The 24,389-nt window shown below is 38.9% G+C and overlaps 1 protein-coding gene and 1 non-coding gene across 5 annotated transcripts in view; one reads left to right on the top strand and one right to left on the bottom strand.

The window, feature by feature from the left end:
• FAF1 (Fas associated factor 1) overlaps positions 1-24,389 on the bottom strand; it is a 507,320-nt gene that overhangs the window by 162,322 nt on the left and 320,609 nt on the right. For all 4 annotated transcript variants that reach the window (XM_043461371.1, XM_043461369.1, XM_043461370.1 and 1 more), the window contains one exon: positions 14,298-14,393. In XM_043461371.1, coding sequence (XP_043317306.1) covers positions 14,298-14,393 — 96 coding nt within the window. The remainder of the gene's footprint in view (positions 1-14,297; positions 14,394-24,389) is intronic.
• On the top strand, positions 1,589-1,661 carry TRNAW-CCA. The gene has a single exon. It is a non-coding gene; the product is annotated as a tRNA-Trp (tRNA).

Raw genomic sequence — 24,389 nt, 5'->3', positions numbered from 1 at the left:
TGTCATCTTGCTTATTTAACTTACATGCAGAATACATCATGCAAAATGCTGGGCTGGATGAATCACAAGATGGAATCAAGACTGTAGGGAGAAACAGCAAAAACCTGAGATATGCATATGATACCACCCTAATAGCAGAAAGTAAGGAGGAATTAACGAGCCTCTTGATGAAGGTGAAGAGCAGAGTGAAAAAGCTGGCTTAAACCTCAACATTCAAAAAACTAAGATCATGGCATCTGGTCCCATCACTTCATGGCAAATAGATGGTAGGGAAAAAAAAATAGTGGAAACAGTGCCAGATTTTATTTTCTTGGGCTACAAAATCACTATGGGTGGTGACTGCAGCCATGAAATTAAAAGACACTTGCTCCTTGGAAGAAAAGCTATGAAAAACCTAGACAGCATATTAAAAAGCAGAGACATCACTTTGCTGACAAAGGTCCGTCAAGTCAAAGCTATAGTCTTTCCAGTAGTCATGTATGGATGTTAGAGTTGGACCATAAAGAAGGCTGAGTGCCGAAGAATTGATGCTTTTGAATTGTGGTGCTGGAGAATACTCTTGAGAGTTCCTTGGGTGGCAAGGATATCAGGCCAGTCAACCTTAAAGGAAATCAGTCCTGAATATTTATTGGAAGGACTGATGCTGAAGCTGAAGCTCCAATACTTTGGCCACCTGAAGCAAAGATCCGACTCATCAGAAAAGACCCTGATGCTGGGAAACATTGAGGGGAGGAGCAGATGGCGACAGAGGTTGAGATGGTGGATGCCATCACTGAATCAATGGACATTGAATTAAAGCTGATATTTCTTTCACCAACTACTCACTATGTTAAGAATCTAGTTAAAAGTCTGGGATACAGAGAAAATCCATGGTTCCAGTTTCCCATTTTAAAGCAAGACATATTTGGTTGCAAATATGTGTTTTTCAGTGTTAAGGGATACAATAAAAGTTTAAGCAAAGACTACTGAAGAACAAAGGAGACTGTGCAGGCCTCACACAGGTGCTAATATTTAACCCATATCTTTAAAAAAGATTATATATTAATGAGATTATCTCTTCAACCATTACCCGTTTTGCAAACATTTTCCCCATTTACATTTTCATTTTATCGTGCTTTTGGAGACATGGAACTTTTTTATTTTTACACTATTGGACTTTTGCTTCATAGCTTTTCTGTTTGTGGTTAGAAAGCCCTTCTCATCCTGACATATCTTGCAGTTTTTGTGTTTCCCAAAGTGCTTAACATAGTGCCATACACATATTGGTTTTAACGTGAATATGAGGTTTTAGGACTGCTGTTGCTGCTGCTGCTAAGTCACTTCAGTCGTGTCTGACTCTGCGTGACCCCACAGACGACAGCCCACCAGGCTCCCCCATCCCTGGGATTTTCCAGGCAAGAACACTGGAGTGGGTTGCCATTTCCTTCTCCAATTCATGAAAGTGAAAAGTGAAAGTGAAGTCGCTCAGTCGTGTCCGACTCTTTGCGACCCCATGGACTGAAGCCTACCAGGCTTCTCCATCCATGGGATTTTCCAGGCAAGAGTACTGGAGTGGCTAGCTGCTTTATTTTACAGATATGCTTGGGCTTCCCTGATAGCTCAGTTGGTAAAGAATCTGCCTCCAATGCAGAAGACCCTGGTTCGATTCCTGGGTCAGGAAGATCCACTGGAGAAGGGATAGGCTACCCACTCCAGTATTCTTGGGCTTCCCTTGTGGCTCAGCTGGTAAAAAGTCTGCCCGCAATGCAGGAGACCTGGGTTCAATCTCTGGGTTGGGAGGATCCCCTAGAGAAGGGAAAGGCTACCCACTCCAGTATTCTGGCCTGGAGAATTCCATGGATTGTATAGCCCAAGGTGTTGCAAAGAGCTGGACACAACTGAGCAACTTTCACTTTAAAAAGATATCAATGTTGTGGAGAGTGTGTAATGGAAGATTGTTGGGGAGGTAGCTATACTCTAGGGAGAGAAAAAACACAAGCAAGAAATTGGATATCTTAAAAAAAAATCAATAAAAAATTACAAAAAACAAACTAAATCATCAGCTCGATGTATGGAAGTGGAATGTGGACTGGCTACAAGGCAAGGAAGTTTCCCGGAAACTAGATTATAGCACTCAAACTGGCGTACCTTAGAAATCTGGACTTTACTCTGATGGCAATAGGGAAATCACTAACGATTTTCAAGGACGGACTGTTCAGAGAACAACTCTGATGGACGGATGGATGTGTGTGTGTGTGTGTGTGTGTGTGTGTGCGCGCATGCATGTCCTTTTGTGGTGATTTGGTAGCATATGGCAGATTAGATCTGAAGACATGAAAAGGGATACTTATTTCAAAGTTCCAAGTGTAGGGACTTGAGTGTTTACACCTTAATAGCACTGAGAATTTAATAAAGGGGACAAACTTAAAACATACTTCAGTAGAACTGATAAGAATTGTTCATCATTTAGATTTAAATCTTAAAAAACCAAATTTCTAGTTTGGGTAACTGAGTGGTAGGGAAGGTCAGGTCTGATAAGGAAGAATATTGAGGCCAGTTCTCAGAATACATCTGAGGAAGCTGTAGGACATCCAAGTAAAAACATCTAATAGGCAACTTGAAAAAAAAGTCTTTTTAGGAGCTCAAGAAAGAGGTCCAGAAGAAATTTAGATCTGGAAGTAATCAGCAGATAAATAACAGCTGAGGTTGTAGAAATGAATAAGATCATTCAGTTGAAAGATAAAAAAAGAACAACGATAAGGATAAAAGTTTACAGAATATATTTCAACTGGTGAAGAAAAAGAGATGAAGTGAAAACTATCAAAGATTAGAAAGGCAATTAAGAGAAAGAATATGAGATGTGAGACCTGAGGAAATCTCAGTGAAGACAAGAAATGTAAACAGATTTAGAAGGATGAGAATTAAGTAAAAGGCAGTTATGGTATGACAAAAAAAAAGGATAAAGGATCCCGAATTTATAAACAAAAGAACAGGTGTTGAATATTTCGCCATTTTCTATATGACTCTAGGCAACCATCATTACATCACTACTGCAGAGGGTGACTTATACTGACACAAAGGTGGCTGTGAAAATGAAAAGATATGGTGTAAGCCTCCAATTAAAATACATAAATTTATATTAAAAAAAAGAAAATACAAAAATAAATAAAAAAATTTAAAAAAGAAAATATATGGTGTAGTATGGCATTTTATAAAATCGATTTTTTTCTGTCCCAAACTGTTTTTTTAATTTTATGTGCAGTATTATAGAAGTTATAAGTGTACAATATAGTGGTTCACAATTATTAAAGGTTATAGTCTATTTATATTTGTAATATATTGCCTACATTATAAGATTAATATATCTTTGTAGCTTATTTTATACATAGTATTAGGTTGATGCAAAAGTAATTTAATTTCTAAAAATAAAATTGCCTTTCTGAATATGAGTTCCCTATCACTGGAGGTAGTTAAGTAAAATCTCTGTTATAATTTGTTGAAGAACTTCATCAGGAATTAAAGTATCTATGGAGAGTTTTAGTAGAATGTATTAGGTTGGTGCAAAAGTAATTTTGGTTTAGCATTGCTGAACTTTGCCATTTGATACTGGAATGAATATGTTCTTAAATAAGTGTGATTATGTTATACATAATTTTAATGTGCATTTCTTGCTTTATCTGTTTTGCTAATGAATTATTACTTTCTGTTTATTTTATATGCATTTTAGACTATGGAAATGATGTTAGATAAAAAGCAAATTTGAGTGATTTTCTTATTTGAGTTCAAACTGGGTCACAAAGCAGCAGAGATAACTCACAGCATCAACAACACATTTGGCCCAGGAATTGCTAATGAATGTACAGTGCAGTGGTGGTTCAAAAAGTTTTGTAAAGGAGATGAGCCTTGAAGATGAGGAATGTAGTGGCTGGCCATTGGAAGTTAACAACGACCAACTGAGAGGATCATCGAAGCTGATCCTCTTCACTACTACATGAGAAGCTGCTGAAGAACTCAACATAAACTATTTTAAGGTCATTTGGCATTTGAAGCAAATTGGAAAGGTGAAAAAGGTCAATAAGTTGGTGTCTTATGAGCTGACTGCAAATACAAAAAATTGTCATTTTGAAGTGTTGTCTCTCTTACTCTACACAACAATGAACCATTTTTCGATCAGATTGTGACCTGTGATGAAAAGTGGATTTTATATGACAACTGGTGACAACCAGCTCATTAGCTGGACTGAGAAGCTCCAAAGAACTTTCCAAAGCCAAACTTGCACCAAAGAAAGGTCATGGTCACTGTCTGCTGCCCGTCTGATCCACTACAATATTCGTAATCCCAGAGAAACCATTACATCTGAGAAGTATGCTCAGCAAATCCATGAGATTCACCGAAAACCGCAATGCCTGGGTCAACAGAAAGGACCCAGTTCTTCTTCCAGCAACACCTGACTGCATGTTGTGTAACCAACACTTCAAAAGTTGAACAAATTGGGCTAAGAAGTATTGGCTCGTCCATCACATTCATCTGATCTCTCACCAACTGACTACCACTTCTTCAAGCATCTCAACAACTTTTTGCAGGGAAAATATTTCCACAACCGGCAGGAGGCAGAAAATGCTTTCTAAGAGTTCATCGAATCCTAAAGCATGGATTTTTATGTGACAGGAATAAACGTATTTCTCACTGGCAAAAGTGTGTTGATTGTAATGGTTCTTATTTTGATTAATAAAGATATGTTTGAGCCTAGTTATAATGACTTAAAATTCATGGTCCAAAACCACAATTACATTTGCACCAACCTAGTTTCACCTCTTAGTCAGCTACCTGTATTTTGGTCCTCGCTTCCCTCTACCGGAAGGGAAAGGCTACCCACTCCAGTATTCTTGCCTGGAGAATTCAATAGACTGTATAGTCCATGGGATCACAAAGAGTCAGATACGGCTGAGCAACTTTCATTGCCCTCTTCCCACTGGTAACCACTAGTTTGTTCTCTTTATCTGTGAGTCTGCTTTTTTTTTTTTTTGTTATATTCACTAGTTTGCTGTGTGTTTTAGAATACAGACTAAGTGGTATCACATAGTATTTGTCTTTCTCTGTCTTATTTCATTTAACACAATAACTTCCAAGGCCATCCATGCTGCTGGAAATGGCAAAATTTCATTCCTTACTATGGCTGAGAGGTATTCCATTGTGTGTGAGCACACACACGTGTGTGTATGTAAAATACTATACATATTAATACATATACACACAAATATATAATGCCAGGACCCCTGGCCTGGGGACCCCAACATGGGGCTCAGAACTCTCAGTCCTATGAGAGCCTCTGCAATATAATTATTCTCCAGTTTGTGACTTGGGACTATGAGACTTGATCATATCATGAATCTGCCCCTCCTACCTATCTCATTTTAGTTCCTTTATGTCTTTAGTTGGAGGAGAACTTTTCTGGTAGGTTCTAGTCTTTTTCATCGATGGTTGTTCTGCATATAGTTGTGATTTTGGTGTGCTTGTGAGAGAGGTGAGCTCAGGCTCCACCATCTTAAATGATCTGTCAAAGACTATTATCTGACTCTAACAGTTAAATTCAATTTTAGTCACATAGCAGAAAGAAGCCACGCTGTAGTGAGTTAACAAAATAAACAATGAAGAAATAGAGTTATTCAGTACAGATTACTCTAAGAAGTTTAGCTGTGAATAAAAGAACAGATGAGTTAAAGCTTGAGGGGGAAGCTAAACTTGAAGGAATGTAATATATATATTTATAATACAATAATATAAAGAAAACATATATATTTTTATATAATGTCTGTTTATATATTACATATACATTTAGGATGAGAATATATATATTATACATATATATTTAGAATGAAGAGAAGGAACCAATAGATAGAGGATCAAAAATGCAAGAGCGAGTCCTTACCCTTCCCATGTTGTAGGGAGAGGCTAGTTGGAGTAGGATCAAGATAATGGGCAGAACATAGACTCTAACAACAAACACTTCACCTAACAAATTAGGGTAAAGGAATCTGACGCTGATAGAAAAATATCCTAATTTGAACAGTCAAAAGGATCATAAAACACCTTGATGTAGTAGATCAACTGGGACAGTTTCAAAGAATAGCAGGTCCCTCAATGACTGGAATAAACAGATTTTGTCTTAGATTAGCCCCCTCCCTCACTTCCCACCTGGCCACCCAGTCCCACTGTGACACTCGGCCACCTCTGGAGCCCAACGCAGCTACCATAAGCTGTTTTTAAGTAATTGCCTTGCCTTGGGAGTGTGGAAAATACGAAAGAGACTTTGTTTCAATAAAAACCAGTGTATCTGGTTGAAACTTTTTCAATTGGGCATTTCAGTTGTATGCAGAGATCAAACCTGACTAAAGAGCCAGTTTAAGATGGCAGAGTAGAAGGACATGTGCTCATCTCCTCCTGTGAGAGCACCAAAACTGCAACTAGCTGTTGAACAACCACTGACAGGAGGACACTGGAACCCACCAAAAAAGATACCGCACGTCCAAAGGCAAGGAAGAAGCCACAGTGAGATAGTAAGAGGGGCATAATCACAATTAAATCAAATCCCATACCCGCCGGGTGGCTTATTCATAGACTAGAGAACAATAATACCAAAGAAGCTCTTGCACTATTGTGAAGGTTCTGAACCCCATGTCAGGCTTCCCAGCTTGGGGATACAACAAAGGAACTGGGAATCCCCAAGGAATCTGGCCTTGAAGGCCAACAGGATTTGACTATAGGCATTCCAGAGAACTGAGGGAAACAAAGACTCCAGTCGTGGAGGGGAGGCATAAACAAAATTTTGCACACACCAAGACCCAGAGGAAAGGAGCTGTGATCCCACAGGAGACTGAACCAAAACTACCTGCTAGTGTTGGAGGGCCTCCTGTGGAGGTGTGGGTCGGCAGGGGCTCACCACATAGGGACAGGCACTGGAAGGTTCTCCTTGACATAAACTTTCTTGGCGTTTGCCATTAACCTTACCATAGAGCCCATAACACCAGGGCTGGGTCAAACAACTACCAGGGAGGGAGTGCAACCCTCCCACCCATCAGCAGGTAATTGGATTAAAGCTTTACTAAGCTCTGGTTTCTTTGGTGTGTATGCCCAGGAGTGGGATTGCTGGGTCATATGGCAGTTCTATTTCCAGGTTTTTAAGAAATCTCCACACTGTTCTCCATAGCGGCTGTACTAGTTTGCATTCCCACCAACAGTGTAAGAGGGTTCCCTTTTCTCCACACCCTCTCCAGCATTTATTGCTTGTAGACTTTTGGATAGCAGCCATCCTGATCGGCGTGTAATGGTATCTCATTGTGGATTTGATTTGCATTTCTCTGATAATGAGTGATGTTGAGCATCTTTTCATGTGTTTGTTAGCCATCTTTATGTCTTCTTTGGAGAAATGTCTGTTTAGTTCTTTGGCCCATTTTTTGATTGGGTCATTTATTTTTCTGGAATTGAGCTGCACCGAGGAAACCAGATCTGAAAGAGACACGAGCACCCCAATGTTCATCGCAGCACTGTTTATAATAGCCAGGACATGGAAGCAACCTAGATGCCCATTAGCAGACGAATGGATAAGGAAGCTGTGGCACATATACACCATGGAATATTACTCAGCCATTAAAAAGAATTCATTTGAATCAGTTCTAATGAGATGGATGAAACTGGAGCCCATTATACAGAGTGAAGTAAGCCAGAAAGATGAAGAACATTACAGCATACTAACACATATATATAGAATTTAGAAAGATGGTAACAATAACCCTATATGGAGAAGGCGAGGGTGGGATGTTTTGAGAGAACAGCATTGAAACATGTATATTATCAAGTGTGAAACAGATCACCAGCCCAGGTTGGATGCATGAGACAAGTGCTCGGGGCTGGTGCCTTGGGAAGACCCAGAGGGATGGGGTGGGGAGGGAGGTGGGAGGGGAGACCAGGATGGGGAATACATGTAAATCCATGGCTGATTCACGTCAATGTATGGCAAAAACCACTACAATACTGTAAAGTAATTAGCCTCTAACTAATAAAAATAAATGGGAAAAAAAATAAAAAATAAAGGATGAATTAAAAATAAATAAATAAAGCTTTACTAAGCAAGGCCCTGTCTACCAGAACAAGAACAAGTTTTTCTCATTGCCAGTCCCTCCAATCAAGAAGCTTATACAAGCTGCTTAGACTCATCCATCAGAAGGCAGACAGAAGAAGCACAGTATCACAGTGGCTAAAACAAAAATCATATTATAGAAAGTTAATTATGATGAAAAAGCAGAAAGTTAAGTCTCAGATGAAGGGACAAAATAAAATTCCAGGAAAACAACTAAATGAAGTGGAGACAGAACTCAGAATAAGAATTCAGAATAAAGATAGGGGAGATGATCTGGGATCTCAGGAAAAGAATGGAGGCAAAGATTGAGAAGATTCAAGAAATGTTTACCAAAGACCTATAAGAACTAAAGAACAAACAGAGATGAATAACACACTAGAAGGAATCAACAGCAGAATAACTGAGGCAGAAGAACAGATAAATGGCCTGGAGGACAGAACATTGGAAATCACCACCACAGAACAGAATATAGAAAAAAGAATGAAAAAAAAAAAAAATGAAGACAGCCTAAGAGACCTCTGAGACAGCATTAAATGCACCAACTATTACATTATAGAGCTCCCAGAAGGAGAAGAGAGAAAGGACTTGAGAAAATACTTGAAGAGATAATAGCTGAAAACTTCCCAAACATGGGAAAGGAAATAGTCAACCAAGTCCAGGAAGAAGAGTCCCAGGAAGGATAAACCCAAGGAGAAACACACTGAGACACATAGTAATCAATCTGACAAGAATTAAAGACAGAGATAAAATATTAAAAGCAACAAGGGAAAAATGACAAATAACATACAAAGTAACTCCCATCAGGCTATCAGCTGATTTGTCAACAGAAACTCTACAAGCCAGAAGGGAATGGCAAGGTATATTTAAAATGATGAAAGGGAAGAACCTACAATCGAGAATATTCTACCCAGCAAGATTCTCCTTCAAATTTGATGGAGAAATCAAAAGCTTTCCAGTCAAGCAGAAGTTAAGAGAGTTCAGCACCACCAAACCAGCTTTACAACAAACGCTAAAGGAACTTCTTTAGGCAGGAAACACAAGAGAAGGAAAAGACCTACAGCAAATAAACCCAAAACAATTAAGAAAATGGTAATAGGACCATTCATATCAATAATGACCTTAAATGTAAATGGATTAAATGACTGGGTGAAAGAAAACATGTCATGTATGCACTTCCACTTACCTCATCACTCTGCTTGACCTGCCCAAACTGTATGTAATTATTTTATACTGTTAAGCTAATCATGTTCCAATTATTGTTTTCATTTGTAATTGTCTTTTATTTTTTGTCTGCCTATAGATTGTGAAAACTGATAAACATGTTCTACTACTGTGATTCTGTAACTATTATTCACTTAATACCATTGTATCATGATTGGTCAACAGAAAAATAATAGAACTCTATATCACCAAAACTAGGATAAACTAGGATCTAATAGAAAAACCTGTAATCACTTTTTAAAATCCAGATGCATATCAGAATTATCTTGAAATTTTTTTAAAAATACAAATGTTCAGGTATTGCTTTTTCCTCCAGAGCTCCAGATTTATGTTTCTAATGGGCAGTCATGTTTAAAAACAACTGGACTATATGATGATCTTTTACTTTTATCTAGTTTGTTTCACTTTTTCTATTTCATATTCAGTGTTTACTTTCATTTAGTTTATGCTCTCCAATTTCTCCATCTTTTTTTTGACATTCTTCTTCAAGCCTTTATCAAATGTAGTAGAAAAGCTTTTGCACACACATACACACATATATAAATATGCATAATATATGTATTTTAGAAAGCTTATGAATTTTTGCCTAACTAAAAAAAATATGACATTTTGGTTGCACTTGTTTGACTTAGTATGAATAGAATGCATATTTCTTATTAAAAAATAGATATGCAACAAGAAACAAAGGTTTACTGTATAGCATAGGGAACTACGGTCAATATCCTATAGTAACTTAAGATGGAAAAAATTTTCAAAAATAATATATGTGTATTTGTATAACTGAATCACCTTGATGAGCACCTGAAACACTGTAAGTCAACTATACTTCAATAAAATACATACATTAAAAAAAAAACCTGAAACACAAATTTTGGGCAATTATGTGCATTCAATTTCATTTAGTTAGAAACAAGCTCCTTCATGGAAAGACTGTTTTTGTTCATAGCCATATTCCTAACACTTATGCCAGTGTCAGGGGTAGAGTAAGGATGTAATCAGAATTCACTGAATAACTACTGAATAAATCTTTTCTGCCAATTAAGCCAAAATATAAGTATTCTTATCCTCTCCCTCTTTCTTCTCCCACAGATCCTGTCTGTCACCAGTCCTACTGATTTTCCCTCCAAAATATATCCTGAATCCATTTCCTTCTCTTTTTTGACCAGTGATGTTCTAGTTTAGGATCTCATTATCTTCTGCCTATACTAGTACAACAGATTCATATCTGATTTCTCTGTCTCTCGTCTTGCTTCCCTTACATGTAGCCTCTGCACAGCAGTCAAAATGCTTTTCTCTAAAATGTCCACTTGGCAGGAAAAAAAAAAAATCACCCTCCAGTTAAAAGTCTTCTGGCTCCCCAGAGTTCAAGTTTCCAACTTGAGATATAAAAACCTATTCACCTTTGTCTCATCTCTATCTTTCTTTGTCTCCCACTTTATTTTGCACGAACACCAAGCTGCACTTAGGTCTCCCCATTCACTACATCAAGTCATGCTATTTCCTCTGAATGGAATACTACATCCATGTTTCTTCATTTGGCTGTGACTCAATTCTTTTCATTTTCATTTATTTGGATATAAATTGCTCTAGTTCCCCCTCTTCTTCTCTTTTTTCTTAAAAAAAAAAAAATTCATTCACAAAGTATTTATTCTGTGGCTGGTATATACCAGGAGCTTTACTAGTTGTTAGAGCTACAGAGGTAGCTAAAGAGGTAGACAAGGCAGACAAAGCTTTTGCCTACACACATTCTTGAAGGTTATAGCACCCCTTTCCCTGTGTGTTTCTATAGTATCTTATGCTTATCTCACCTTTCTCATTAATTACATAATATGAAATTTTCAGTTTATATTCATTTGATTAGCACAGTAAGTATTCAATAGATGTCTGCTTAACTGAAATTACAAATCAACAGCTTTAACATTAACTACATTTTAAATTTGGGATTTTATTTTTGTTGTTGTTATTCTGGGAGTATCCCTCCTACTCTTACACTATCAACTGAGGATTGGCCAACTCTCAAAAAACCTGGGTCCAGGGGGGAGGTCCCTGTAATGTCCCACCCAAGCAGCTGGGATGAGGAGAGATAGGTACCTAGCTAAGGTACCTAGAAATATGGAAAGGTCATTGAAAGGGAGGGGCTTCCCAGGTGGCACTAGTGGTAAAGAACCTGCTTGCCAATGTGGGAGATATAAGAGATGTGGGTTCAATCCCTGGGTTAGGAAGATCCCCTGGAGGAGGACATGACAACTCACTCCAGTATTCTTGCTGGGAGAAACCCATGGAGAGGAGTCTTGTGGGCTACAGCCCATAGGGTCACAAAAGAGTCAGACACTATTGAAGCGGCTTAGCATGCACATAAGCATTGAAAGGGAGCTCAGGAACAAGGGGAAGATGGGAAGAAACGAGAAAATGTTAATTATAAGGAAAACATATTTGCAGGGCTAGAGGATGATGTAAGAAAAAAAATTCCCCCAGTTAAAGAACACATAAGTGCAATGCATAAAATTCAAAACCTGAATTTGACTACTGGTCTCAAATATCTTCTTCCTAACTCAAGGCTGAAGACAGTCAACAGCAAAGTGGTAATTATCTTGAAACACACACAGTCATGTAAGAGAAGGGTTAAAACAAGAGGAAAGAAGTAGAACCACTGGATTATACACAGTTCCACACAGTCATGGCTTCTGATTTAATATAGGGTAGATACCAACAGACATGCTCAACAATGGAACCAGCTGCCTCATGAGGACAGAACCCAGCCATTAGAGAGAAAATGCAGATATTATTTTGTGTGAGCTCTTTCAGCACAAAGACTGGGATCCTAATGTTTGGCATGTAGAAGACATTGAAAAAATGTTTAAATAAATGAGGAATAAATGGATGGCAAAGTATAAATCAAATAAAAAATTCCTTCCAGTTTCATAATTCTATGACGACATAACAATCAAGTCACAGCTCCGTTCCCATTTCTCACCAGTCCCCTGGAGGAAGTGGTATATTTACTTAGCCAGGGAAGGAAAAATAATGGACTCATCCCAGAAAATCAGATTTAAAGATATCCTCAAGGCTGTGGCTCTCTTAGTTTTACAAAGCTCCCTAACCCCACTCTACTTTCTTCCTTAATTAATCTAAAGTGTATGCCACACTCTACTACACTTTTCCTCAATTTATGGCATTGAACTCCTTCCACTGAAAGTAAAAAGTGAAAGTAGAAGTCCTGCAGTCATGTCCGACTCTTTGTGACCCAATGGACTATATAGTCCATGGAATTTTCCAGGCAAGAATACTAGAGTGGGTTGCCGTTCCCTTCCCCAGTGGATCTTCCCAATCCAGGAACTGAACTCAGGTCTCCTGCACAGTGGGCAGATTCTTTACCAGCTGAGCCACACACTCCACTGAATGGAATGCCCAAATAACACATATAATGGTGAGGGTGAGAAAAGGAAATAAAATGAAATGAAACAGGTAACTGTCACCTCTTAAGAGCATAAAATCATTAAGAATTCTGGGTGGAGCTAGTTGGCTTCCTTTTAATATTAGCAGATTTATTCATTAATGGGTTGAAGCATAACTTACTTTAGCCATTAAAAATATACTCAAGCAGTAGAAGGAAATATTTCAATAAATTGTTTTTGGCAGTTTCTGCCAAGCAGTGAAACTCAATATTATTTTTCCTTTCATGAGGAATTAGCGAGATAAAGGGTTGGAAAAATGGTGTGAGCTCTTTAAAGGAAATTAACATTTTTAGAAACCTAAAGAAATAGTATAGTAGTATTTGCGGTGGGGGGAAAACCTTCCTTCTTTATGGATTTCCAAAAATTGAGTAGCAAATTGTCATTTCCCCAGGATGATCACAGATTACGACTTTAATTATTCAGTCCCTTTTCTTTTTTACATATTTAAATGATGCAATTACATATTCAGAGAATAGTGCTAGAGGTTTTGTGGCAGCTTCCATAATAAATGTCCAAAATATCTAAGTTTAAATAAAAATTTGCAACCATACTTTGTATAGAAAGTAAATGGAAAAGGTTTTGCTGTACTAATTTAAACTTTTGGGGGACTTCTCCGGTGGTCCAGTGGCTAAGACTCCATGCTTCCAATGCAGGGAGCCTGGGGTATGACTCCTGGTCTGGGAATTAGATACCACATGCCAAAATTAAGAGTTCCCATGCTGTAACTAAAGATCAAAACTGCCCCCACTGCACTGGAAGCACAGAGTCTTAACCACTGGACCATCAGTAAGTCCCAATAAATACTTCTAAAACTGATAAATTGCAATGTCCAGGCTGTCTTTCTCATTCCCTTATACCCGAGTCACGGTTGGACACAGTGCTGTTGTACCCAGGAAAAGATTCTGCCTTTTAATACAGTTCAGACCTGCAAAGACACACGCAGGCACACTGCGTATGCACACATGTTCACTCTCCTTGCCCCTCTTTGTCTCTACAGCTGCCTGTGACGCACTGTTATCACTGCATTGATTACATCTGCCATTATTATTGGTTTACTAGTGTATCACCTTTGACTCTGAGCACCTTGGTATAGGTACGCTGTTATTCATCTTTGTTCCCTAGTACTAAGGACAATGTTTGGCACATAGAAAGTGATCCAGCTCTATGAGTTAAAGGACCTTCAGGATGAATTCTAATAAGTGTAGTCTACTATATAGTCAGCAGCTAAAAAATTCCTTTGTTAACCAGACAATTCTAAGTAAAAATCATTTAAACTGATCCACCCCAGTTCTGTCTGTTTGAAATATGAAACTTATAGAACAAGAAGAAGCACATTAGCAATAATCTTGCTTGGAAAATTTCTGCCTTTAAGAATTTACTGAGATGCTATTCATGCCACATTAACTCTACCTATTCTTTGCTGTGGCAAATAAAAAAGAATAGGAAGTGGGCAGGTGAGCAAGGACAGACATTATGTTTGATGAAAAGCTAGCAAACATGCCTACCTCTTCAGATTGCTCCCGGGTCTGTGCAGGTGAAGATCTTCTTCCCACTGTAAGTCGATGGCAGGGATAAGACAGTCCTGATTCAGCAAGACACATCTGCAAAACGTAGAATCCACCATTTGTGAACAAAAGGAGGTCATATTTTACAAAAAAATTTTTATTTAGACATTTTCTATTATTTCTGAAGCAAAATTAAAGTTCACTCCAGTAGTCTAGGCATTACATTCAAAGGAAGCCTTTAAAAATCTGAAATGTTTCCACATATGAATGTTACATTGCTCAAGGCTAGTTTTTATCAGACAATAGGCTGGGGCTTCAGGAAACTGCAGCAAGCCTAAAATAAAGCTAATCATATACACCTCCCCATCCTAGCACATCTGCTACTTTTCTGAGCAGGAGAATAACACCTCCATTTCCCAATTCCCAAGGCAATACTTTATAATCTTGTTTGAAAGTGTATCTGGAAGACTGTTTGCTGAAGGCATTAAAAAACATTTCTATACAATGTAACAATGTCATTTATGATCAAATCAATATTAATCCACAAGTTCAGATCATTGTATCTGATGAGTCTATAATATTTATAAAGTACCTAGAGCACAGTACCTAGCAATGACATTTAGTTTTATTACCATTATGATCTAAAATACTAACCAAGTTTAGCCAAACCAATGAAATTAACATATATTAATTTCTCGTGAATTTTATAGTGGGTCAGATATTAGATAACTATTTTGAGATTTAAATTTAGGGAAATGAGAACGTGTTCAGTTCATGTTCAAGTTTAGTTCCATTGCCCAGTCGTGTCCGACTCTTTGCGACCCCATGAACTGGAGCACACCAGGCCTCCTTGTCTATCAGCAACTCCCAGAGCTTACTCAAACTCAAGTCCATTGAGTCGGTGATGCCATCCAACCATCTCATCCTCTGTAGTCCCCTTTTCTTCCTGCCTTCAATCTCTCCCAGCATCAAGGTCTTTTCCATTGCATCAGGTGGCCAAAGTATGGGAGTTTCAGCTTTGGCATCAGTCCTTCCAATGAATATTCAGGACCAATTTCCTTTTGGATGGACTGGTTGGATCTTCTTGCAGTCCAAGGGACTCTCAAGAGTCCTCCAAAATCACAGTTCAAAAGCATCAATTCTTAGGTGCTCAGCTTTATAATCCAACTCTCACACTATACATGAATACTAGAAAAACCATAGCTTTGATTAGATGGACTTTGGTCGGCAAAGTGATGTCTCTGCTTTTTAACAAGCTGTCTAGGTTAGTCATAACTTTTCTTCCAAGGAGAAGAAAAGTTGATGGTTGCAGTGATTTTGGAGCCCAAAACACTAAAGTCTTTCACTGTTTCCACGGTTTCACCTCTATTTGCCATGAAGTAATGGGACCAGATGCCATGATCTTAGCTTTCTGAATGCTGAGTTTGAAACCAACTTTTCCACTCTCCTCTTTCACTTTCATCAAGAGGTTCAAGTTCTTCGCTTTCTGCCATAAGGGTGGTGCCCTCTGCATATCTGAGGTTACTGATATTTCTCCCAGCAATCTTGATTCCAGCTTGTGCTTCATCCAGCCCAGCATGTCTCATGATGTACTCTACATGTAAGTTAAATAAGCAGGGTGACAATATACAGCCCTGACATACTCCTTTCCTGATTTGGAATCAGTCTGTTGTTCCAAGTCTAGTTCTAACTGTTGCTTCTTAACCTGTATACAGACTTCTCGGAGGCATGTAAGGTGGTCTGGTATGCTCATCTCTTTTTATTTTCCACAGTTTGTTGTGATGCACACAGTCAAAGGCTTTGGCACGTCAATAAACCAGAAATACATGTTGTTCTGGAACTCTCTTGCTTTTTCGATGATCCAATGGATATTGGCAACTTGATATTGGTTCCTCTGCCTTGTCTAAAGCCAACTTGAACATCTGGAAGTTCACGGTTCACGTACTGTTGAAGACTCGCTTAGAGAATTTTGAGCATTAGTTTGCTAGTGTGTGAGATGAGTGCAATTGTGCCGTAGTTTGTGCATTCTTTGGCATTGCCTTCCTTTGTGATTGGAATGAAAACTGACCTTTTCCAGTCCTGTGGCCACTAGTGAGTTTTCCAAATTTGCTGGCATACTGAGTGCAGCACTTTCACAGCATCATCTTTAAGGATTTTAAATAGCTCAACAGGAGCTACTCCACACCCGAGGTCAGGGGCGGCGGCCAGGAGGAGCTACCCCACGTTCAAGGTAAGGATCAGCAGCTGTGCTTTGCTGGAGCAGCCGTGAAGAGATACCCCAAATCCAAGGTAAGAGAAAATAAAGTAAGACAGTAGGCACTGAGGGAGGGCATCAGAGGACAGACAGACTGAAACCACAATCACAGACAAGTAGCCAATCTGATCACATGGACCACAGCCTTCTCTAACTCAATGAAACTAAGTCATGCCGTGTGGGGCCAATCAAGACGGACAGGTCATGGTGGAGAGGTCTGACAGAATATGGTCCACTGGAGAAAGGAATGGCAAACCACTTCAGTATTCTTGCTTTTAGAACCCCATGAACAGTATGAAAAGGCAAAAAGATAGGACACTGAAAGATGAACACCCTAGGTCAGGAGGTACCCAATATGCTACTGGAGATCAGAGGCGAAAGAAACTCCAGAAAGAAGGGATGGAGCCAAAGCAAAAACAACATCCAGTTGTGGATGGGACTGGTGATAGAAGCAAGGTTCGAGGCTGTAAAGAGCAATATTGCACAGGAATCTGGAATGTTAGATCCATGAATCAAGGCAAACTGGAAGTGGTCAAACATGAGATGACAAGAGTGAACATCAACATTCTAGGAATCAGTGAACTGCAATGGGTGAATTTAATTCATATGACCATTATGTCTACTACTGTGGGCACGAATCCCTTAGAAGAAATGGAGTAGCCATCATAGTCAACAAAAGAGTCTGAAATGCAGTACTTAGATGCAATCTCAAAATGACAGAATGATCTCTGTTCGTTTCCAAGGCAAACCATTCAATACCACAGTAATCCAGGTCCATGCCCTGACCAGTAACACTGAAGAAGCTGAAGTTAAACAGATCTATGAAGACCCACGAGACCTTTTAGAACTAATACCCCAAAAAAGATGTCCTTTTCATTATAGGGGACTGGAATGCAAAAGTAGGAAGTCAAGAAACACCTGGAGTAACAGGCAAATTTGGTCTTGGAGTACGGAATGAAGCAGGGCAAAAGCAAATAGAGTTTTGCCAAGAGAACGCACTGGTCATAGCAAACACCCTCTTCCAACAACACAAGAGAGACTCTACACATGGACGTCACCAGATAGTCGACACCAAAATCAGATTGATTATATTCTTTGCAGCCAAATATGGAGAAGCTCTATACAGTCAGCAAAAACAAGACCTGGAGCTGATTATGGCTCAGATCATGAACTCCTTATTGCCAAATTCAGACTGAAATTGAAGAAAGTGGAGAAAACCACTAGACCACTTAGGTATGACCTAAATCAAATCCCTTATAATTATACAATGGAAGTGACAAATAGATTTAAGGAACCAGATCTGATAGACAAAGTGCCTGAAGAACTATGGACAAAGGTTCATCACACTGTATAGGAAGCAGTGATCAAGACCATCCCCAAGAAAAAGAAATGCAAAAGGGCCAAATGGCTGTCTGAGGAGGCCTTACAAATAGCTGTGAAAAGAAGGGAAGCAAAAAGCAATGGAGAAAAGGAAAGATACACCCATTTGAATGCAGAGTTCCAAAGAATAGCAAAGAGAGATGAAAAAGCCTTCCTCAGCGATCAATGCAAAGAAATACAGGAAAACATTAGAATGGGAAAGACTAGAGATCTCTTCAAGAGAACTAGAGATACCAAGAGAACATTTCATGCAAAGATGGGCTCAATAAAGCACAGAAATGGTAGGGACCTAACAGAAGCAGATGATATTAAGAAGAGGTAGCAAAAATACACAGAAGAACTGTACAAAAAAGGTCTTCATGACCCAGATAATCATGATGGTGTGATCACTCACCTAGAGCCAGACATCCTGGAATGTGAAGTCAAGTGGGCCTTAGGAAGCATCACTACGAACAAAGCTAGCGGAAGTGATGGAATTCCAGTTGACCTATTTCAAATCCTGAAAGATGATGCTGTGAAAGTGCTGCACTCAATAGGCCAGCACATTTGGAAAACTCAGCAGTGGCCACAGGACTGGAAAAGGTCAGTTTTCATTCCAATCCCAAAGAAAGGCAATGCCAAAGAATGCTCAAACTACTACACAATTGCACTCATCTCACAAGCTAGTGAAGTGATGCTTAAAATTCTCCAAGCCAGGCTTCAGTAATACATGAACTGTGAACTTCCAGATGTTCAAGCTGCATTTAGAAAAGGCAGAGGAACCAGAGATCAAATTGCCAAAATCCATTGGATTATCGAAAAAGCAAGCGAGTTCCAGAAAAACATCTATTTCTGCTTTATTGACTATGCCAAAGCCTTTGACTGTATGGATCACAATAAACTGTGGAAAATTCTGAAAGAGATGGGAATACCAGACCACCTGACCTGCCTCTTAAGAAACCTGTATGCAGGTCAGGAAGCAACAGTTAGAACTGGACATGGAACAACAGACTGGTTCCAAATAGGAAAAGGAGTATGTCAAGTCTGTATATTGTCACCCTACTTATTTAACTTATATGCACAGTATACCATGAGACATGCTGGGCTGGAAGAAGCACAAGCTGGAGTCAAGTTTGCCGGGAGAAATATCAATAACCTCAGATATGCAGATGACACCACCCTTATGGCAGAAAGTGAAGAAGAACTAAAGAGCCTCTTGATGAAAGTGAAAGAGGAGAGTGAAAAAGCTGGCTTAAAGCCCAACATTCAGAAAACTAAGATCATGGCATGTGGTCCCATTACTTCATGGGAAATAGATGGGGAGACAGTGGAAACAGTGGCTGACTTTATTTTTCTGGGCTCCAAAGTCAACTGCAGATGGTGACTTCAGCCAGGAAATTAAAAGACCCTTACTCCGTGGAAGGAAAGTTATGACCAACCTAGACAGCATATTAAAAAGCAGAGACATTACTTTGCCAACAAAAGTCCATCTAGTCAAGGCTATGGTTTTTCCAGTAGTCATGTATGGATGTGAGAATTGGACTATAGAGAAAGCTGAGTGCAGAACTGATGTTTTTGAATTGTGGGATTGGAGAAGACTCTTGAGAGTCCCTTGGAGTGCAAGGAGATCCAACCAGTCCATCCTAAAGGAGATCAGTCCTGGGTGTTCATTGGAAGGACTGATGTTGAAGCTGAAACTCCAATACTTTGGCCACGATGCGCAGAGCTGACTCATTGGAAAAGACTCTGATGCTGGGAAAGATTGAGGGCAGGAGAAGAAGGGGACGGCAGAGGATGAAATGGTTGGGTGGTATCACCGACTCGATGGACATGAGTTTTAGTAAGCTCCAGGAGTCGGTGATGGACAGGGAAGCCTGGCGTGCTGCAGTTCATGGGGTCGCAAAGAGTTGGACAGAACTGAGTGACTGAACTGAACCACTAGCTTTGTTCGTAGTGATGCTTCCGAAGGCCCAGTTGACTTCGCATTCCAGGATGCCTGGCTCTAGTTGAGTGATCACACCATCATGATTATCTGGGTCATGAAGATCTTTTTTGTACAGTTCTACTGTGTATTCTTGCCATCTCTTCTTAGTATTTTCTGCTTCTGTTATGTCTATACTTTTTTGTCCTTATTGTGCCCATCTTTGCATGAAAAGCTCCCTTGGTATCTCTAATTTTCTTAAAGAGAACAGTTCTATGAAGACCTACAATACCTAGAACTAACACCAAAAAAGACGTCCCTTTCATTGTACGGGACTGAAATGCAAAAAGCAGGAAGTCAAGAAATACCTGGAGTAACAGGCAAATTTGGCCTTGGAGTACAAAACAAAGCAGGGCATAGGCTAACAGAGTTTTGCCAAGAGAACGTATTGATCATAGCAACACCCTCTTCCAACAACATAGGAGAAGACTCTACACATGGACATGGACAAAGATGGACAAGTTCTATACAGTCAGCAAAAACAAGGCTGGGAGCAGACTGTGGCTCAGATCATAAACTCCTTATTGCCAAATTCAGACTTTAATTGAAGGAAGTAGGGAAAACCACTAGACCATTCAGGTATGACCTAAATCAAATCCCATAGGATTATACAGTGGAAGAGACAAAGAGATTCAAGGGATTAGTTCTAATAGACAGAGTGCCTGAAGAACTATGGACAAAGGTTCATCACATTGTACAGGAAGCAGTGATCAAGATCATCCCCAAGAAAAAGAAGTGCAAAAAGGCCAAATGGCTGTCTGAGGAGGCCTTACAAATAGCTGTGAAAAGAAGAGAAGTGAAAGGCAAAGGAGAAAAGGAAAGATATACCCATCTGAATGCAGAGTTCCAAAGAATAGCAAGGAGAGAAAAGAAAGCCTTCCTCAGTGATCAATGCAAAGAAATAGAGGAAAACAACAGAATGGCAAAGAGTACATGTTACTTTTGTCTATAAAAAGGAACTCACACAACACTGAATAGCCAAAAGATGTATTTTTTCCTTGGTGGTAGTAAAATGACACATATTTAATGTAATGATTTTATAAAGTTTCTCTATATTATTATTAGAAATAAAATAGGGTATCCATTAGCACACTGGAAACATCCACTGTAACTTTTGGAGAGCTATGAGTTAAACTGACATATGAGGAAACCCAAATATCTGCTAATTCATAGGTACCAGACTTAATAGTGGGTTAGTTCTAACTACAATTCAAACATGTGTTATAATTAGGCTAATTATCTGAAGACAAATACTGGAATAGAAAACATAAATGTCACCTAAATATCTATATAGTTTCAATCATGTGCAGTATATGCTGTCATATGGATTATACAAGAATCATGTCTTTGATTATTGTTATCTTTCTTTTATCCTCATTAGTGGTTTTGTTTGTTTGCTTTTGCATCTAGATATTTTGGCAGTGCACTTCACAAATGCTAGAAGGCCTGATTAACACAACAAACAAATAAAACTTCATTGATTCTGTCCTTTTTATCCACCAACATAATTATCACAATTAGCTCAATTTATTTCATTTCAGTACAAATAAAAGCAAAGCTAAGTTGGATAAGAAGCATTAGCTAAATTTCAAGCCACACTGCCTTCATTTTTTCATTTGAAAAAAGTTCTCCTCCCCCACTCTGAAATCCTCTGGTAATGAAATAGTAATGATGGTAAATGTCACTGTTAATCAGAATCAGTGTAGTGTAATGGAAAGAGACCTGGAGGAGCCAGAAAAATCTCTATTTAAGTACTGCCTAGCCTCCTGATCTTGGAATAGTCATTTCTCTATTCTAAGCTAGAGTTTCCTCTTCTATTAATTGAGGTGAGTAATCCCTGCCCTAACTACCTCAATGGACTCTTGAAAGGGTTAAATAGGATAAAATAAATAAAAGATGGCTGTGAAACTATATTGATATAGCCAAAGAGCTTTTTATCACTCCAACAGTCATTATTTTTAGGATTGAGGGAAGAAAAACAGTGATTAACTTCCACTGTGATTATCACTGCATACAGTCCAATTGTAAATCAAAAGAGGATATATTTTAGGAGGAACTGGAGGAAGGCACTCACTAAAAGTACCTGGCACTACAAATGGACTGGCTCCACAGTTATCAACATTAACCTTCTCCATTGTTATTTGTTTAGTCGCTAAGTCTTGTCTGATTCTTTTGCAAACCCATGGACTGTAGCTCATCAGGTTCATCTGTCCATGGGATATTCCAGGCAAGAATACTGGAGTGGCTCCGACATAAACCACAGCAAGACCCTCTATGACCCACCTCCCAGAATATTGGAAATAAAAGCAAAACTAAACAAATGGGACCTAATGAAACTTAAAAGCTTTTGCACTACAAAGGAAACTATAAGTAAGGTGAAAAGACAGTCCTCAGATTGGGAGAAAATAATAGCAAATGAAGAAACAGACAAAGGATTAATCTCAAAAATATACAAGCAACTCCTGCAGCTCAATTCCAGAAAAATAAATGACCCAATCAAAAAATGGGCCAAAGAACTAAACAGACATTTCTCCAAAGAAGACATACAGATGGCTAACAAACACATGAAAAGATGCTCAACATCACTCATTATTAGAGAAATGCAAATCAAAACCACAATGAGGTGACATTACACGCCAGTCAGGAAGGCTGCTATCCAAAAGTCTACAAGCAATAAATGCTGGAGAGGGTGTGGAGAAGAGGGAACCCTCTTACACTGTTGGTGGGAATGCAAACTAGTACAGCCACTATGGAGAACAGTGTGGAGATTCCTTAAAAAACTGGAAATAGAACTGCCATATGACCCAGCAATCCCACTTCTGGGCATACACACTGAGGAAACCAGATCTGAAAGAGACACGTGCACCCCAATGTTCATCGCAGCACTGTTTATAATAGCCAGGACATGGAAGCAACCTAGATGCCCATCAGCAGATGAATGGATAAGGAAGCTGTGGTACATATACACCATGGAATATTACTCAGCCGTTAAAAAGAATTCATTTGAACCAGTCCTAATGAGATGGATGAAACTGGAGCCCCTTATACAGAGTGAAGTAAGCCAGAAAGATAAAGAACATTACAGCATACTAACACATATATATGGAATTTAGAAAGATGGTAACGACAACCCTATATGCAAAACAGAAAAAGAGACACAGAAGTACAGAACAGACTTTTGAACTCTGTGGGAGGTGAGGGTGGGATGTTTCGAAAGAACAGCATGTATATTATCTATGGTGAAACAGATCACCAGCCCGGGTGGGATGCATGAGACAAGTGCTCGGGCCTGGTGCACTGGGAAGACCCAGAGGAATTGGGTGGAGAGGGAGGTGGGAGGGGGGATCGGGATGGGGAATACGTGTAAATCTATGGCTGATTCATATCAATGTATGACAAAACCCACTGAAAAAAAAAAAAAGAATACTGGAGTGGGTTGCCATTTCCTTCTCCAGGGATCTTCCTGACACAGGTTCGAATCTGAGTCTCCTGCATTGGCAGGAAGATTCTTTACCACTGAGCCACCAACTTTCCCCATAGCTACTAATAATTTCTGAAGATAAGAGGACAGTGGTCAGTACTTTCTCCTCAATCTACAGGTGACCAGGTAGGCCTCACTCTGCACTGAGGAAATTAAAGGGTCAGGAATTTTTAAGTTACTAGGTGCCCAGTATTGATTAAACATAAGGCATGATGTCTATTTTAAAGGAACATATATACCAGTTGGGGAGATTTACATAGGAACAGAGACAGAAAAAGGATAATTACTGCAGTCTTAGTAGAGCTGGGGACCCCTTGGAGGGACAAGTTACTCAGTCAGTCATTTCAAGAAGTTAGCACTACAGTTTTGCTATGTTTCATGACAAAAACTTATAACAGAAGTTAGAAGGCTGAGGTTCCAGCCTGGCTAAAGCACTCAAATCACCCAATGATAATGGGCAAAATCACTTAGAACTTTTGTACTTCAGGTTTCTTACTTAGAAAATGATGTAATACAATCTGTCCTTAATTTATAAAATAGGGTAATACAATCTGTTCTCTCTCTCTGAGTTGGTATGAAGATCCAGAAAGATAATGTATGTGAAATCAAAGATAATGTATGTGAAATCAAATGTGATATCAATATTTTATCACTGGAGTATTTATTTTGCAAGAAACTGGAAAAAGAAAAAGATTAAGGCTGCAGGTTTGTTTGACTTTATAGTTTAAAATTTTACATTTAGATATACATACATCATAATAATTAATCAAACTCTAAATAAAGGTAATCTTTCAATCACAAGATTGCTTTAACCTAATACAATGAAGGATTGTGACTCATTTCAAAATCTGTTTCAAGTCTTTATTCAGTTTTTTCTGGTTATGTTAGACTTAATTCTCTGACTTTCCATCATGGCAGATGAAGAGATTCAAAATGGGTTCAAAAATTCAACACAGAATAAAGTCAAGAAACCTTTATTTTATTATTTAATTCTACACAATTGCCACAAATCTGGGT

Source organism: Cervus canadensis, chromosome 2 (genome assembly GCF_019320065.1).
Source record: "Cervus canadensis isolate Bull #8, Minnesota chromosome 2, ASM1932006v1, whole genome shotgun sequence".
NCBI classification, from domain to species: Eukaryota; Metazoa; Chordata; class Mammalia; order Artiodactyla; family Cervidae; genus Cervus; species Cervus canadensis.
The sequence above is the reverse complement of the archived record's forward strand: the minus strand, read 5'-3'. Positions and strand labels throughout refer to the sequence as shown.